An 18,440-nucleotide genomic window follows, 5' to 3' on the forward strand; every position below is an offset into this window, starting at 1 on the left:
TCCTAACTATAGTGAAACTCAGGTTCTTATAAGAAACTCTCCGTGTTACACAATGCTTGGCAAAGCTGGTGACTTTATGACATTGTACTCATACTACCGAGACCTCTGGGTGGGAGGACCCCAGAAGCCTGCTGCTCTGATGCGCGCGCCAAAGGAAAACTGACCCTCAGTCTTCTTTCCCCAAGTTAGGGATCAGCAAACTAAACAGGGAAAAGGAAGGCTGCTACAGATGGGACACCTGCAGGAACTGTCAGTCCAGCGCCAGACACACCCTGAACACCTGCATCTAACCCGAAACGGTGGGAAATTGGATTTCTGAACCATAAGACGGTAAGACAGTCTTTTCAAAGGCAGGTGGAGGGGACAATCTTCACCATAAGTTCAAAATCCTGTTCAGGCCCCTGAACATATGCATTCTGCTTTGCTCGTATCACTGAGAAATCACAGAATTTTTGAGCTGCGAGGGGATAAAACCCACACTTCCCACTGACGAGTGGTCAGGAAAGAAATTGGAATTAGGCTACAGCGATGTATTTTCTTTATGACTATTTTTTCACAGCACACCTTAACATAAATAGCATATTTTCCCATACCTCAAAGGTTCCCATTGCCACAGACAATTCGCTTCAGAGTTACATACTTTCTCAAAAAGATAACATTCTGGGTTATTGAGGAGAGATGTGCCCTGTGGCAGGTTTTTAGGAAGACTTCCTGCTTTATCGTTTAAGAGACCCATGGTTGAGGAGAACTCTGAGCTAAGCTTAAACTTGTGTGAGCCTGATGGGAATACTTATGTGGAATTTTGAATTTGGAACCTCTGATGGCTACAGGAACAAAAGCTCTGGTGTCCTGGGCTTGAAGAAGCCTGTCTTCCTTTTCCAGTTGTTTTAAGACCTCCTTCCTTTTGTTGATTTCTTAACGAGGGGAGCACAGAGCATCCCTAACGATAGTCCTGCGGGTGGTGAGGGCACCCATTCTGAAGAGGAAGGCTTTGCTGTGGGCGGTGAAGATTATGATGGGGAACTGAATTCCTGGGAGCTGCCAGAAAGGATGTCCAGCTGTCCGCCCAAGGAACAGCCTGCTGAACTTTTCAGTGAGGACTGGGACTCGGAGTTGAAAGCAGATCAAGGGAATCCATATGGTAGGTGTGGAGTTTCTGGGGTCCTAAGCAGGGTTTCAGACCCTCCTACCAGGTTACCCCTAAAGGCAGATAGGGTTAGAAGAGGGACCCACATCTGCAAGCTTAGCCTGATATCTGTTACAGATTTGCAATTTCTGTAACAGCTTCTTTTTGAAACAAAAAGTACGTGCAAATTTTTACATTTGACTTCATAATGTATCAGTTAGTTTGAACATTGGAACAATGTTACTCTCTCCTAATATCTTTTGTGTGAACTGAGCAGCTGCAGACAGAAGTGTCTTGTTATCCAGTTGCTTCCTCTGCACTGCCAAGAACCCTTGGCTGAGAAGCACAGCTGTGGGTTGCCTCAGAAACAATATGCTTGCAATTCTTTGGGAAAGGAGGAGTGAGTGTGTGAGTGTGTGTGTGTATGTGTGTGTTTGTGTGTATAATTCTTTGGGAAAAGAGGAGAGTGTGTGTGTGGCTATTTGTTTTCACCTTCACTCCTTCCTTTAATCTTGTCTTTTAAAATGGCCTGCAGATGCTGACGACATCCAGGGCTGCATTTCTCAAGAGGTCAAGCCTTGGGTGTGCTGTGCCCCACAAGGAGACATGCTCTATGACCCCAGCTGGCACCATCCACCTCCACTGATACCCCATTATTCCAAGATGGTCTTTGAAACTGGACAGTTTGATGATGCTGAAGACTGAGTGTGTAGCTTTTACCTGGCGGATAGGTGGACCCTCAAGATCAAGGTGTCTCTTCCTTTCTTTGAAGTGAGATATCATATGTGTGGAAATATTCCCAGTGATCCCTGAGTCAGGCACACAGACTGGTGTTAAAACAAGGTCCCACTGTCCCATAGTTCTTTTGTTGTTGTTTTTACGAACTCCTCCTTGGGTGTGTTTGTTTCTGTGTCAAGAGTAGTTGTGTTCTTTATAAATAAAATAGCAAAAACCATCTGTGTCTTTGTCTACTACCCTACCATCCCCTTTAATTAGATTCCTCCGAACAAAGCCTTAGTCCTTCATTGAAAGCCCCTGACTTACATTTTCAGGATTGGAGGACCTGGAGACTTCAAACTACTTTGTGAAAGAAAATACTTCTTTAGTTTTGCGTCTGTAGATCTGGCACCATTGGTCAGGGATTGGAATCCAAGAAACATTGGTGACTTTGTGGCTGATTTCTTTTCCTATTGATGGAAAATTGATCATTCACTTACTTAACAAGGACTTTCTGTGGGCTAGAACACTAAATGGCAAATCGATTATACCAGCAATTATATAACCCTCAATTGGAATGAAAGAATTTTAAAATTATTTTCCATTTAATGTTTTAAGACTTACAATTACTTATATGAAGTCACTGTTTTTTAAATTTTTGAAAAATTACCTCATTTGAGAGATGAGGAAAGTAAGACTGACAATGTTGACCTGTTCAAGATCACAAGTAGGAAATGGCAGAGCTGGGACCTAACCCCACGGGTGACGTGAAGCCTGTTCTGTTGGTTGGCCCTGTGTGTGTGAGGGCCCAGAGGTGAGATCGGGGCTCTGCCTTGGCAGGTCTGTGATGCATCAGACTGTCAGCTTCCTCTTTTTGGCAGGCTGAGGGATTGCTTCTTACCTCCCTGCCTTCTTATTGAAGCTGAATCAAGAAGTTTCAGATCTGAAGTCTGAGCCAACTCCGTGGCAATTCAATGAACATTTAACCTTTTAAACTACTTTTTCAGAGGTGCCACAAAGGTGAACAGGGAAGACCCTTAATGCGGAAAGGCAGTGGTTTTGACTTGAGGGGCCTCATGGCCAAGGTTGTCCTAGGAAGACAAAATGTTCCTTCCACTGTCCTTGCTGAAGGGACAGTCGTAGACCCTTTCGCCACACTGCTCTTTCCTCCTCTCAAAGCCATAGCTGAAAATGAGTATGTCTGGCATGATAAGGTGAACTTGAGAAACTGAACCATGACCTGTTGGGGGGCTTGAGGAGAATAGCAGAATTGCTGAATGGGAAGGCTGTGTTATTGATGGGTGACTTTGGCACCTGTGTGAGCTGAAACAGTAAAAGGAGGAGTCTTGAGGTGGGGAGAGTACGTACGTGTCCAAGGGAGGGAAGAAAAACAGTATGAGAAGCCCCCGCGCATAAGGGACAGCAGAGGATGCTCACAAGACTCTGCTGTGACCCACGGAGCAGCTGTGGATCTAGGACTCCTGCTTTTTAGACGTTAATCAGTTTCTCCTAGTTATTTTCAGCAAAGCGGGTGTGAGGGAAGTGGGGTCTACTGAAGCAAGGACCTAGAAAACTTAAGAGTTAAAAAGAAAAACAGCAGGGCTTTTATGGCTGAATGTTGGGTGTGTCAGGAGAACAAGAAGGGGGTTGCTCGTCAATTGTTCTGATTTACATATTGTTCTAGTGCCCCCCATAGGCGAATCAAGCCTAGAGAAAGATGTTGAACGATAACTTCCCCGGCTGTGAACACTGGTTATTTCAAGGGGGTGAGAGGGGAGTAAGGAAAAAAGGTAGTGAAATGGAAAACTAATGACATAAGTGGAAATAAGTGACTGAAAAACTAGTCGGATAATGTTGCGAATATAGACACATGGAAACAATTAGATTACATTGTGGAGGTGTAGGCAATTCGCTTTTCTAGTTTTGTTATTTTAATACAGGTTTTGCAATGAGGTATTTAAAATAAAGACATGGCAGAGTTGCCTCCTCTGCCTGGTCTTTCCTGCTCTCTGACAAACATCAGAGCACCTGCCTTCTCTCTCTGCTGCAGTGAGGGTTTGAGGGTCTGCCTCCGTCTTGAGGGCGGAACTCTTTGCATGTAGGACTATGTCTTAGTCCTCAGCACCCCTGTTTCATAGCATGCGTGGAGCCCAGCATGGAATTGTTCAGTAAATACTGGCACAAATTCAATTCAGTAATGGTGTACGATTTGCCTTGGCTGTATAGGGGTGCGGCAAAAGTAAGTTCACGGATGTGAGTACTCAAAACATAATGTATTCTTTTATTATTATTTATTAATTATTGGATTAGTTTCCATATGCACAACTGTAAACCTATTTTTGCCCACCTCTGTATTTACAATTGAACATCCCAAGCTGGTGATGAAGAATCTGGGCTGCTGATGAGTAAAATATTTGAAGAACTTTTAAAAAATCTGTGTTACATCAGATTAGGATTTATTTAGGTTTCCTTTTCTATCAACTTATTATTTTTTACAATGTATGGAAATAGAGCAGAGAGAAATGCCTAGAAGCAGTGACCTTTGCAACCATGCATTAATTGAAAGCCTTCAATCAATGACCAAGTAAATTGTGCTTTAAAAACTAGGGTGTGGCCCTGGCTGGTTTGGCTCAGTGGATTGAGTGCAGGCCTACAAATCAAAAGGTTGCCAGTTTGATTCCCAGTCAGGGCACATGCCTGGGCTGCAGGCCAGGTCCCCAGTTGGGGCGCACAAGAGGCAACCCCACACTGATGTTTCTCTCCCTCTCTTTCTCCTTCCCTTCCCCTCTAAAAGTAAATAAATAAAATCTTAAAAAAAAAAAATACTAGAGTGTGTGTATGACAAATGAATCTATAATACAAATTATTTGATAAACAACAAACCATGATTATAAAAAAAAATTGAAAAAAGAACTATCACAATTTCTAAACTGTTTTAAAATGAAGAATTGTAATTTTATGTACATAACAAGAAGAAACCCAAAATCCTTCTATATATCCAAATTTCTGAATGCTGAGCTGAGAAGTATCAGTCTCAGAAGAGGGAGAGAATGTGAATATTGCTTGGTTCAGCTTTGTGCTATATGCAGGAGTCCTCTCTGCCCACTTCCACTCGTGGGGGCTCACTACCTTAGAAGGAGTCTATCTGTTGCTGGCTAGTGCTGTTGGTTAGAACATTCTCCCCTGGACTGAGGTAAAATCTACCCATTTGGTCCGGGTCTGCTCTGTGACCCTAACACTTTCAAATACAGAGAATTAGCAATTTATTCTCTCTCTGGCCTTTTGTTTTCTAGGCTAAACAGTCAACAGGAATGTGTGTGGAATCAGAAAGGGAGATGAAGAGGGGGAGGAAGGAGGAGGGAGGGAGAGGAAATGTCTTGGGAATGTTTGAGGTTTGGGTAGGTGTTATGACACTGAGAGAGGCTGAGTTGTTCATGGAGGGTATGTAGAAAGAAAAGGGGGGTGAGGACAGGAATTAGGGCGCATTAGCAATCAAAGGATAGATGGAAGGATCAGCTTCCAAGGGCAGCCTGTGGCAGTGGAAGGGGAGGGAAACCAGGTGAACATCATTCAGGCCAAATCTAAGAAGAGAGTTCTAAGGAAGAAGGAATGACTGTCTTTTATGTAGAGGCCAGGTAAGATGAAGGCTAAAAAGGGTATTTTGGGGTGTGGGAATTAGAAAGTGTTCACATAATGTAATGACATGGGCCAGGTGCAGGGGTGGGTGCATGGACGTTGCAGGCTAAAATGTTTGGGGGTTGTGTGTGGCCACCTGAGCTGTTGCCTTTAGTACTATTGTTGCTCTCGACTGGGGGGCAGTGGTGACTTCTGGCCAGCTTCTCAGAATGTGTGAGCCAGGCTGGGAAGTGGCAGAGATAGGAGAGAAAAGTAGGGAATGGAGAGAGGTACAGAAGTAGACAGAGACTTCTGGCCAAGATGGAGACATAGGTAGACATGCTTTGCCTCCTTGCACAACTGAAAGAAGGATTACAACTAACTTCAAAACAAAAAACAACCAGAACTACCAGAAAATCGAACTGTATGAAAGTCTGACATCCAAGGATTTAAAGAAGAAATACTCACCCAGATGGGTAGGAGGGGTGGGGATGGGGAGCCAGGATGAAGAGGAGAATGCAGTGTGGCAGCGGCGACCAATATAATGGACAGGTCCACACTCACATGTAGTGAATAAAAACTAGGAGGGACACTTGGGGAGTGATCCCAGCCCCAGGTCAGACTGCGCAGCCCAGTGTTCAAGTGCTGGGAAAATAAAGCCTTGTAGCTTCTGCCCATGAAAACCAGTGGGGGTTGGAGCAGGGGAAGAAACTACCTGTCCCTTAGTTCTAGAGACATGGTTCCAGAATGTAGGCAAACTCACCCACTCTGGGAACCACAACCAGGGCAACAACTAGAGGGGTGCCGGTTGCATGTGGGAAGTGGGTGAAGTGACTGGGAAAGGAGTGAGTGCTGAGCAAATGGTATTGTTCCCCACGTACAGCACCCCAAAGCAGTGAAACAGGTTGCCCAGCACAGACTAATACCTAAGGCTCTGTCCCTTACAATGTATTAGGTGCACCAAAACAGGGAGTCAAAGCAGCTCTACCTAATACACAGAAGCAAACATAGGGAGGCTGCCAAATTGAGGAGACAAAGAAATATGGTCCAACTGAAAGGACAGATCAAAATTCCAGGAAAAGAGTTAAGTGAAACAAATATCCAACCTATCAGATACAGAGTTCAAAACACTGGTGATAATGATGCTCAGAGTAATGACTGAGTATGGCGAGCACATAAGGGAAGAAATGAAGGCTACGCTAAGTGAAATAAAAATCCACAGGGAACCAATGGTGAAGGGGAGGAAGATGAGGTCAAATCGATGAATGGGAACATAAGGAAGAAATAAAGTCAACCAGAACAGAATGAAGAAGCAAGAGCTCAAAAAAAATGAGGAGAGAATGAGAAGACTGGGACATCTCTAGAAGTGCCAATGTCTGATTCATAGGGATGCCAGAAGGAGAAGAGAAAGAACAAGAAATTGAAAACTTATTTGAAAAAATAATGAAAGAAAACTTCCCTAATTTGGTGAAGGAAATAGACATACAAGTCCTGGAAGCAGAGAGTCCAAAAGAAGTTGGAACCAAAGAGGACCACATTGAGACACATCATAATTAAAATGCCAAAGGTTCAAGATAAATAGAGAATCTTAAAAGCAGCAAGAGAAAAGTAGAGAGTTACCTACAAAGGGGTTCCCATAAGACTATCAGCTGATTTCTCAAAAGAAACTTTGCAGGCAAGAAGGGACTGGCAAGAAATAGTCAAAGTGATGAAAAGCAAGGACTTAAAACCAAGACTACTCTATCCAGCAAAGCTATCATTTAGAATGGAAGGGCAGATAAAGTAAAGCTAGACAGACAAGGTAAAGCTAGAGGACTTCATTATCACCCAGCCCTTATTAATGAAATGTTAAAGGGTCACATTTAAGAAAAAGAAGATCAAAGTTATGAACATTAAAATGACAACAAACTCACAATTATCAACAACTGAATCTCAAAAACAAAAACTCAGCAAACAACTAGAACAGGAACAGAGTCATATGTTTGGAGATCATATGGAGGTTTATCAGTGGGGAGATGGAAGAGGGAGAAATGGGGAAAAGGTACAAAGATTAAGAAGCATAACTAGTAGGTACAGAATAGACAGGGGGATGTTAAGAATAGTAAAGGAACTGGAGACACCAAAGAACTTATATGCATGACCCATGGACATGAACTAAGTGGGGAATTGCTGGAGGGAAGGAGGGTAACAAGTGGAGGGGGGCAAAGGGAATAAATTTGTGACAACTGTAATAGCATAATCAATAAAGTATACTTAAAAAAGAAAGTGGACAGAGGCTGCTGGAGAAGTACAGCTACTAAGGGAAAAAAAAAGAGAGACTTATTCTGACATTTCTTTCAAACATATCATTTACCAAGGAAGAAATCACAACCGACCATAGTCAAAATCTTGGGTGACTGAAAAAGAGTGAAATTGTGTTTATCAAGTGTGGCTGGATGACATATGAGATCTGCTCTTGTTTCTCTCATGCAAGCCGGCAGTTGGCCCTCTGCTCGTTTCCTTAGTGGAGGCATGTGACAGGGTCGAAACAGCCAAGACATCTTTCTAGCTTTTGTTTTACAAAAAAAATTTTTTTTTGGTAAGGAAGCAATGGGTTTTAAGCCAACAGATTATGTGTCTTTAAAATTTTTTTTATTGTATTTTTTCCATTATCATTTATCCTCTTTATATCCCCTCCTCTTGCTATCACCACCCTATTGTCCATGTCCATGAGTCCTTTTTCTTTTTTGCTTGGATCTCTCCACCCAGTATGCCCCCCACCCCAACCTGGAGCTGTCAGCATGCTCTCTATCTATGAGTTTGTCTCTACTTTGCTTGCTCATTAGATTCTGCACATGAGTAAAATCGAATGACATTTGTCTTCCTCTGACTGGCTTATTTCACTTAGCATAATGTTCTCCAGGTCCATCCATGCTGTCACAAAGGGTAAAATGTTCTTTTTTATGGTTGAGTAGTATTCCATTGTGTAAATGTCCCATAGTCGTTTTATCCACTTAGATTATGTGTCCTGAAGAAATCTGGCGGGAAAGAATTTTCCCAAGGTCAGTGCCTCCCACAGCCCCAAACAGAAAACCCAGGGTGTGAGAAGAAAGATTCGAATAAGAGAGACATCTGAGGATGCTAAGAGCAGAACAATTGGGAGCCTGGCTTCCTGGTGTGTCCCTGGGGAGTTACGTACTCAGAGAGTGATAGATGTTGGTGCTTCTAGGCAGTCAGGACCGTCTTACAAAAAATGCCTATGCCCTTGAGGATGTCAAGTGCAGCAGAGGGAACACAGTCGATAATAATGATGTATGGTGTCAGATGGGTATGCGAATTATCGGGATGATCACTTAGTAAGTTATATAATGTCTACTCACTGGGGTGTACTCCTGAACTAATATAACATTGTATATCAACTGCAACTGAAAAATAAAAATAAGTGCCCATGCCTTGAGTCTACAGAGAATCTGGTGGATCCAGAGGGGCCGTGGGACAGGGAGGACCTCTGAAGATGGACATTGGATGACCTACTGTCCCACCCCCATTTGCTTTGGCACTGCATGGGCAAGTGAGGAGAGACCCAGAAGGCCCGGATGGAATCTTGGGGTCAGGAAGTAGGACGGTCAGAGAGAACCACACTTTTATTTCTTGAACCCCCAAGATAAAAGAGATGCAAAGTTCACAAGCCTGTATGAGAACAAGTATTTGGGGGCTGGGGGCAGATGGTCAGCTAGGTAGAGGTGGTATATATTCAGTATCATCATGGGTTGATTAATACCAGAGTGCTGATCACTTTTTCTGTTTATTTTCTATCTGGATGAAAAACTTGCAATTTTTGTGCATTAGCGGAACAAGCAGAATTGCCATTCACAATTGGTAAAGGTAATTTTGTATATTTTTTATGGCTCCAGTGTATTTCTGTCTGTCATGACTTTCTTCCCTTTGGAAAATTGTGAGGGAGCAAACTCTTTCACCCCACTCCTAAATTAGTTTGGTGCTGTGTTTTTGGTGAGGACCCCAGGAGGTTATAGTGGGCAGTGCTTCCTCAAGCTTTGCTCTCAGACACTTGCGTGGCTGGGTGTGTTGGCTGTAGAGGCTGCAGAGACCACTGTCTTTATGTCCAGAAGCAATTGGCTGGACACAGCAAAGCCCCACTGCCCCGAGGAAATCACAGCGTGTCTTCCAGGAAAGCAGAAACCCACTCGTTGGCTAAGGAAACGTCTTGGCACTGCAGCCCTGGTGTTCCCGAGTCTGCTTTTTTGGGCCCAACTTCTCACCGAGTGGTTAGAATATGGAGAAAAGAGGGGAAAAAACAAAAAACAAAAAAACAACCCCAAACTCTGGCTATAGCCCATCTGGATTCTGCCTCCCAGTTCTCCCAGAACAGATTCCCCACCCAAATAACTGAGGATGCTGGAGCTGGAGCGCGCATCCAGGGGGGTAGGGGGTGGGGGTGGGCGGGGGAGAGGGAGAGAACTTGCGTGTGAGTGTGGCAGGCCAGGGAGAAGACGTTGGAGGGTGTAACAGGAAGGCAAGCGGCGGGGCTGGCTCCCGCTTTGTTGACTTAGCGAGTCTGGCTGCAAAGCCAAGGCCTTTGGAAAGAATGGCCTCCCCGCTTCCGGCAGTTTCTACTGAGCTGTTCTGGTACTGAGCGAGATTCTGCAGGTGTTTATGGGCTGGAGTATAGTTCAGTTGGGTTCAGGGCACCAAGGTTTGGAGAATTCCACCAGGATTTGTACTTGATGGTGGCCTGGGACGTAAGACACAACCGTGGTTTCAGAAGGTGCTATTTCTCCCCACCTCACGGGGTTGTCTGGTCCTCGCCTTGGAGCTCATTTCCCCAGGAGGCCTGCTTCCACTTTATGACCATTACAAGGTGCAGTTGGTTTTCCTTTTTTTTTTTTTTTTTTTTTCTGGTGAGGTGATTTGATTTCAAAAGCAATTTCCTCTGACAACTTCTCATTGGCTGTTGAACAAATGTGGCAGATATAAGTTAGAGCCATGTGTTTGGCAGCTCCAGGCAGGCGTCTGAATTTCGGGCCGCTGCCTGTGGGCTTATTCTGTTTTTCCACCAGGTGGCGGTAAAGACCCGTTGACTGGGCTCTCTCTTGCGAGCTGGAGAGGAGAGTGAGGGGCCCTGGAGGAAAAGCAGAGCTGGCTCAAGGACTTCCTGCTGGCTGGCAAACTCACCTGTGAATTTATGAGTAGGATTTACTTCCGATTTTATAGATGAATCTTCTCAGAAAAGGATACTGTGAAATCTAGGGTCAGGGTTGTCATTGTTACCACTCAATTCCTATCCCAGAGTCTGACACAGAGTAAGTGCTTAATAGGTGCTTGTTGACGTCAGCCAACGTGTGTGCACGTGTGCAAAGGAAAGAGAAATGCACTGTGTCCCACCTCCCTGCCAGATGGTGTGTTAGGTGGTTTTTCTGATGAAGTAAGGCTTATAATTCTCATTTTATAGAAAGAGAAATTGAGGCCGAGGGAGATAAGATAATTGGCCAAAGTTCATAAAGATGTGACCCACGATTTATATGCCTGCTCTACCGGGGCTGGTGATCACTAGATTTAGCAAAAGTCTAGGATGAATTTTATTTCAGAAAAAACAAGGGAATCCAGTGTAGATTTGATCTTTATTCATCGATTTATTTCTGGTATATACTATGTACTCAGGATGGAGAGGGGTAAGACCTGGTTCTTGCTTTTGGGGAGCTTTGAGTGTAGGGGGTAAGGGACGGCCCACAAATGAAGCACCACAAGAGAACTCCACAAGCCCAGGGTGCAGGGGAACCCTGAGGAAGGGTTAGGAGGTCAAGGAAATCCCCCAAAGGAGAGAGCCTCAAAGCTGAGTCCTGGAGGACTTGGACAGGCAAGGCGTAGTGAAGGATCATCCAGGCAGAGGGAGCTGGGGTGCAAAGCCCTCCCCACCCCATGAGAGAGAACCTGTGTATTTGGGGAACTGGTAAGGTTCAAGGTGAGGGATGAGGTCAGGTAAGCAAGGGGCTTCAAAAGCTATGAAGGGGCTTGAAGAGTTTTCAGCAGAAACGTGACATTTTTAAAAGTTCCTTATATAATTTAATTAACCAATGTCACCCCAATAAGTTCAATTAAAAATGAAAGATCCTTCTAGTTTCTGGTGGGGTGGTGGGCGGAGGCTGAGGCTAAGCCAGAGAGGCCACCCAGGACTGTCTCCTAGTAGGAGAGGATGGTCCAGGTCTAAACTAGGGTCATTGCTCTGGAGATGGAGGGAGACAGACAGACTGGAACGACCTGTAGAAGGTAGAGCTGATGGGAGTGGGGACAGATTGCCTGTGAAGGAAGGGTGAGGGGGAAGGAAGAGTCTGGGATGACTTTGAGGCCTGTCCTGGCTTGGGCAACCAGGTGGATGGAATGGTTTCCAAAGTGTGAATGATGTTGACAGTTCATAAGCACATTCACACCTTTTTCAAGAGGAAGCTGCTCCATGTTCCAGATGCTCAACTTTGTTTTCAGAGTTCGGAGGCTGCCCTTGGGCTTTGTGAACATGTGAAAGTCACACCTTTAGGGTACCCTTTGTCTTTCATTTGCTCTCTTCTCTCAGAGCAGATGCTCAGGATATGGTACTTTTTTGTTTTTGTTTTTTAAGATTTTATTTACTTATTTTTTAGAAAGAGGGGAAGGGAGGGAGAAAGAGAGGGAGAGAAACATCAGTGTGCAAGAGAAACAATCAGCTGCCTCTCACACGGCCCCAAAGGGGACCTGGCCCACAGCCCAGGCATATGCCCTGACCAGGAATCAAAGCAGCAACCCTTCAGTTTGCAGGCCTGCACTCAATCCACTGAGCTACACCAGCCAGGGCAGGCTATGGTATCCTTCTAGAACAGGTGTCTGCAGTGGACACTCTGGTAGCCTCTCCTACATGTGATCCGCTCCTCTAGATGACCAACCCTTCCTCATGCATCTCGTGGACCTTGGGGCAAGCTAACCCCACCCTGGACATAAGGGCAGAACATGAGGTTCAAGCCTAAACTGACCCGAATAATTGTGTTTCTTGTCCTCTGTATTAGTCTCCTGGCTGTGCCTAACAAATTACCACAAACTTGGTGGTCTAAAATAACACAATCATTTTCTCATAGTTCTGGAGCCCAGATGTTCAAAATCAAGTTATCAGCAGGGCTGTGCTCCCTCTAGAGGCTCTGGGAAGAGTCTGTTCCTTGACTCTTTCAGCTTCTGGGCACTACTGGCAGTCCTTGGCTTGTGGCTGCTCACCCTAATCACTGCCTTGTCTTCACAAGGCTCTCCTCTCCGTGTCTGTCTTCTGGCTCTTATAAGGATACTTGCCATTGGACTTAGGGCCCACCCGGGTAATTCAGGATGATCTCCTCTCAAGAGCCTTAACTTAATTGCATCTACAGAGACCCTTTGTCCAAATAAGCACATTCGCAGGTTTTAGGGTTTAGGAGAGAAAACTATCTTTTTTGAGGCTGTCATTCAACCCATACTGCTTCTGTGGCTGGCAAGACAGAATGAACTTGGGACTGTGATGACATCGCTGAACTCCTGTCTGCCATCCTGGAAGCCTGCCTGCTTCAGGACTTCAGTTATGTAATTCAATAAATCCTCCTTATTGGTTTAAGCCAATCTGACGTGCCCTTTCCTGTCGCCTTCTGCTGAGTGTACCCTCACACATGTGCCCATCTGGAGTCCTGCATGCAGGCAGTTCGTTGGGTGTGGGGCAGAGATCACAGCAATTGGAATTCTCCTCTGCTGGACTCCATTGTTGTCGCTCTGTGTGACCTTGGGCAAGCCACAGCCTTGCTGACCATCAGTCTGAATACGTAAATGGAGCCCTTGTCCCTGCAAAAAGCTCTTCAAATCGAAGCTGCTGTGGTTTGTGTTGTTATGGCCTTTGCATTCCAAGAAAGACGTAATAGAATTGGGAAAGAGCCAGACAATGGAGTGATGAAGGGCTTTTACCATGAGGGCAAGCTCCCCATTTAGGATTCTTCAGCCTGGAGAAATGGAGGCTGAGGAGGAACGTAATTGAAGTCCTTTATGTGAAAGGTGTATTGATAAGGTGGGACAGACTTGTTCATCAAATCCCAGAATCCTTAGAAGCCTAGGGTGCTGCTCCTGAAAGTTTGAGCAGTGGTTTGAGGGCAAACAATGGAGATACTCCTTTACCCAGTGCAGAGGCGAACTCAAGGCACTGGAGCCGCGTGGTGTTGCGCACCTGGGGTCAGGAAGACGTGGGTTCTGCTCCTGGTTCCAGCTGTGTGACTGTGAGCAATCCTCTTTCTCCCTGAATCTCAGATTGTTCGTTGGTAAATTGGGGACAATAAACCTGGTAATAAACCAGGAGTGAACTTCCACAGATTAACCACCCCCTCCCTGCCCATCAGCACTGGCCCAGGTGATTAGCGTCCTGCTTGTTACTATAAACGGACTAACTGCAGATCCCCCACCCAGGCATGCGATCTCATCTCTCCCTTACTCAAGACCCAATAAGCAATTCTCTCCTGCTTCTCCTGCATCTCTGTGTCCCCCTCTCTACCCTATCATTGTCATAGGCACAAAAGCCACTATCATTTCTCCCACCTGAAAACAGCCCTCTGTTGATTTCACTTCCCCCTCTAGCTCCTGTCCACATTCTCAGCTCCACTGTGCAGCCAAACTACTTGGAAGAATTGTCTATACTTGAGCTGAACAAATCTTTACAAAATGAACACACTCATGACACTACCATCCAGATTAAAAAAAAGAGGAATATTACTAGCACCCTAGAAACTCTGAGTTCCTCCCAGGCACTTACCCCTTTCTATCTCCAAGGAAATCACTGTCCTAACATCGATTAGTTTTCTATTTTTAATTTTATCATTGAACGTTACCATTTTAACCCTAACCATCACCTAGTTTCAGAATGTTCTCATCACTTCAAAAGGAAACCTCAAACCCATTAGCAGTCAGACCCCATTTCCCACTCTGCTCAGTTCCTGGCCACCATTAACCTGCTTTTTGTTTCTGTGGACTTGCCTATTCTGGGTATTTCAGATGAAAGGAATCATACGATATATCGCCTTTTGTGTCGGGCATCTTACTCAGCATAATGTTTTCAGGGTTCATTCATGTTGCAGCAGGTATCAGAACTTCGCTCTTTTTTATGGCTGAGTAACCTTCCATTGTATGGCTGTACAACATTTTTTTTTATCCATTCAGCAGTTGATGGACGTTTGGGTCGGCTCCACATTTTGGCCATCGTGAGTATTGCTGCTGTGAACGATCACGCTCAAGTTTTGCTTGAACGTGTTTTACCTGTTTTTTTTTTTTTTCCTTCTTTATATTTTATTTATTTATTTTTAGAGCGAGGGCAAGGGAGGGAGAAGGAGAGGGAGAGAAACATAAATGTGTGAGAGAGATACCTCGATCAGTTGCCTCTTGCACGCCCCCACCTGGGGACCTGGCCTGCAGCGCAGGCCCACGCCCTGACTGGGAATCAAACTGGCGACTCCCTGTTTTAGAGGCTGGTGCTCAGTCCACTGAGCCACACCAGCCAGGGAACATTGTGCCTGTTTTTGAGCTTTAAGTTGGCCACATGACTTATACTGCTTTTCTGTCTGTCTGGAGGCCCTATTCTATAATGGGAGATCCATCCGGCTGCAGCACTGCACATCGGGAACTTGCTCACTTACATTTACTGGGCAGCATGTCACTGTGTGAATGGACCACCGTTCATCTCGCCTGTTGTCGACGGGTTGTATCCAGTGTGAGGTGGTTATGAGGAGTGCTGCTCCACACGTTCTTGTTCCTTTCTTCTGGTGAGCACACTCACAGATTGCTGTTAGACACATACCTAGGAATGGAATGTCAGGGTCACAGATGATGCACATGTTTAGCTTTACAGATACTGCCAAAGGGTTTTCCTAGGCTATTCCAATTTTCACGTCCCCAGGAGTGTGTGAAAGTTCCAGTTGCTCCACAGCGTCGCCGACATGTGACATTTCCACCTGAATGTTTAATAGACATCTCTAACTCAGCAGGACCCAAGCTTAACTCCATGTGTCCTCCTCAACCGGTTCCCTCTTCAGTCGATGGCAGCTTTGGCCTTCCAATGTGCTCAGGCCAGAAACCTTTGTCATCTCTCTCTCTCTCTCTCTCTCTCTCTCTCTCTCTCTCTCTCTTTTTCTTTTTTTTTTTTTTTTGATTTCTTACATTCAGTGTCAGGAACCTATTTGGCTCTTCCTTCCAACACACCCAAAATATGACCTTATCCCTTATCTGCTCCCATCCTTGCTGGAGCCACCATCATTTTTCACCTAGTTTACTAGCATACCTTCCTGCTGGGCATCCCTGCTTCCATGCCACACATTCTTAGCACAGCAACTGCGATAATCGTTGTTTTTTTTAATTGTTATAAAATAACATATAATTTACCATTTGTATGTGTACAGTTTAGTGGTAATAGAATATTCACGTTGTGGAGCGACCCTCATTCCTCCAATAGCTCTGCATTTCAGAGGAAGACTCCAGCATTTTACAATGGCACACCAAGCCTTGCCCAGCCTGTCTCCTGTGACTTCTGTCACTTTATCTCCCACGTCTCCTTCTCCTTGGTTCTCTCCACTCCAGGCCCTTATGTCTTCTTGTGTTCCTGGAACAAGCCAGGCATGATGCTGCCGTAGGGCCTCTGAGTTGGCCGTTGCCCCTGCCTGCCCCAGGTATGCTGATGACTAATCTCTTGCCTCTTGAAAGTCTTGCTCAATTGGCTTGAGGGTTTTTGACCCCTGCTGATGAATTTAAATAGAAGAGCTGACTTTTGGTCAAAGAATTCTCAGGGTAAAAATGTTATTTTCCTTTCCACCTTCTTTCAGTGTTTAACATGGGCCATTTCCCTTGCTCTTCTGTGGGGATCCTGAGTTTATTTCTAAGTATTTCTAGCCCACTCTTGTCCTGGAGTCGTGGCCAGTTTCACAGGAAGTTCCTCTTTAGATTCTCCATCTTGAACAGGCTTGGGTTTGTCTCCTCTTTCATGTGCTCTACCAGGCCTTGAAAGCCTAAGTTCACAATTGCTTGGCTTTGGCACATTTCCTCAGGGAGAATGGTAGTTTCCACATCCTCTCCTGGTTCTTGCTTTTTCTTCTCCTTTGGCCTTTTAAACCCTTTTTGCTAGCTCACTTCATTGCCTTTAAATGATTGAAAACATTTTATTCAGCATTTTAAATATTTCAGTAGGAAGTAGTTCAGAGTGTCTAGTCTTTATTGCCAGAAACAGAAGTCCATTAGACATCAGCTTTAGGAATGCAGCCCATTATAGGAGAAAACACAGGGGTTCAGGAATCCTTGGTCCCAATCCCAGCCCTGCTTTCAACTAGCTGGGATTTTAGACAAGTCCCACGGACCCTCTAGGCCTCAGCTTCTTACCTGGTAAAGTAAGGGCATAGGGTCTGTGGCCTCAGAGATTCTGTGATTCCATGTTACTGAGAGACTGTTTCTGGGTTTTGGTTTTTGTTTTCTTTAATTCTCATCCAAGGATATATATATTGATTTTAGAGAGAGAGGAAGGGAAAGAAAGAGAGAGAAACATCAATGTAAGAGAGACACATTGATTGGTTGCCTCTTGTATATGCCCGGACCAGGGATCGAACCCACAGCCTAGGTATGTGCCCTGACTGAGAATCCAACACACAGCCTTAAAAAAAAAAATTTTTTTTTAAAGATTTTACTTACTCTTAGAGAGAGGGGAAGGGAGGGATAAAGAGTAGAGAAACATCAGTGTGTGGTTGCCCCTCATGAGCCCCCAGCTGCAGTCCTAGCCTGCAACCCAGGCATGTGCTCTGACCAGGAATCAAACCGGCGACCCTTTGGTTCACAGTCCGGTGCTCAATCCACTGAGCCACACCAGCCAGGGCAACACACAGCCTTTTGGTGTACAGGATGATGCTCCAAGCTACTGAGCCACTGAGTCAGGGTGAGACTGTTTCTGTTTTGATGAAACTCATGGCTGTTAGAGGCAAAGCTCCCAGCTCAGGCGGGCTGTCTGTATTCTCTCAGTATCTGCCAGGCCCTGGGCCTGGTTTGTGAAAGAGATGACAAATGTAGAATGTCAGAGGCAAAAAATGTGAGATAAAGAACAATTAATCAAAAAAAGAAAAAAAAAAAGATCTGGGGGAGTGTGTGGCAAGGGAGCAGGGAAGAGACTGATATTACACACTGGATAAGGGCCACTGTTTCTAGGTAGGTAGGTGGTCAGTGTGTGGGCGAGGCTGCCTCGGTGCAGGGATCTGCCATCCTGCTGATACCTTGGGGCCTTGCAAAAGAAGGTCCTGGAGACAGAGGCTCAGGACCTGGTCAGCACCCTGCTCCCTCCCCCTCCTCTCCTTCATTTTATATATATGTCTATACACATATGATTTTACATTTTGTAATTTTACATATAATTCTATGTATTTACGTAAAGTTATTTATAGACTATTTTAATTAATAGGCTTTATTTTTTTGATTTTCAGGAAAATTCCGACAATAGTACAGAGAGCCCCCATATGCCCCACGCCTAGTTTTCCCCATTATTAACATCTTACGTGAGTGTGGTACACTTGTTATAATTAATGAAATAATGTTGATACATTACGGTGAACTAAAGTCTATAGTTTATTCAGACTCCCTAGACTTAATGCCTTTTTCTGTTCGAGGGTCCCATCCAGGATACCATATTACATTTAATTGTCGTGTCCTTTTAGGCTCCTCTTGACTGCTGTGGCAGTTTTTAGACTTTTCTTGTTTATTTATTTATTGATTTTGATTAAAAAATCACGGTAAAAACATACATAAAATTTACCATTTCAACCATTTTTAGTGTACAGTTTAGTGGCATTCAGTGCATTCACACTGTTCACCTTCAGAACTTTTGTATCAACCCAGACTGAAACTCTGTACCCATTAAAGAACAAGTCCCCACTACTCCTCCTCCCAGCTCTATGCTAACCGCTGTTCTACTTTCTGTATGAATGTGACTATTCTAGGT

General features: G+C 44.7%; 1 protein-coding gene across 1 annotated transcript; it reads left to right on the plus strand.

Moving 5' to 3' along the window:
* The first annotated feature begins 229 nt into the window (after positions 1-229).
* Positions 230-2,081, plus strand: LOC149998154 (coordinator of PRMT5 and differentiation stimulator-like). Its single transcript, XM_090257553.1, has 3 exons — positions 230-299; positions 893-1,141; positions 1,662-2,081. The coding sequence occupies exons 1-3, from the start codon at positions 230-232 to the stop codon at positions 1,829-1,831; spliced, it is 489 nt and encodes a 162-aa protein (XP_090113679.1). The 3' UTR covers positions 1,832-2,081.
* Positions 2,082-18,440: the final 16,359 nt, after the last annotated feature.

This window comes from Furipterus horrens, unplaced genomic scaffold (assembly GCF_987537825.1).
Source record: "Furipterus horrens unplaced genomic scaffold, mFurHor1.1.pri manual_scaffold_11, whole genome shotgun sequence".
NCBI lineage: Eukaryota > Metazoa > Chordata > Mammalia > Chiroptera > Furipteridae > Furipterus > Furipterus horrens.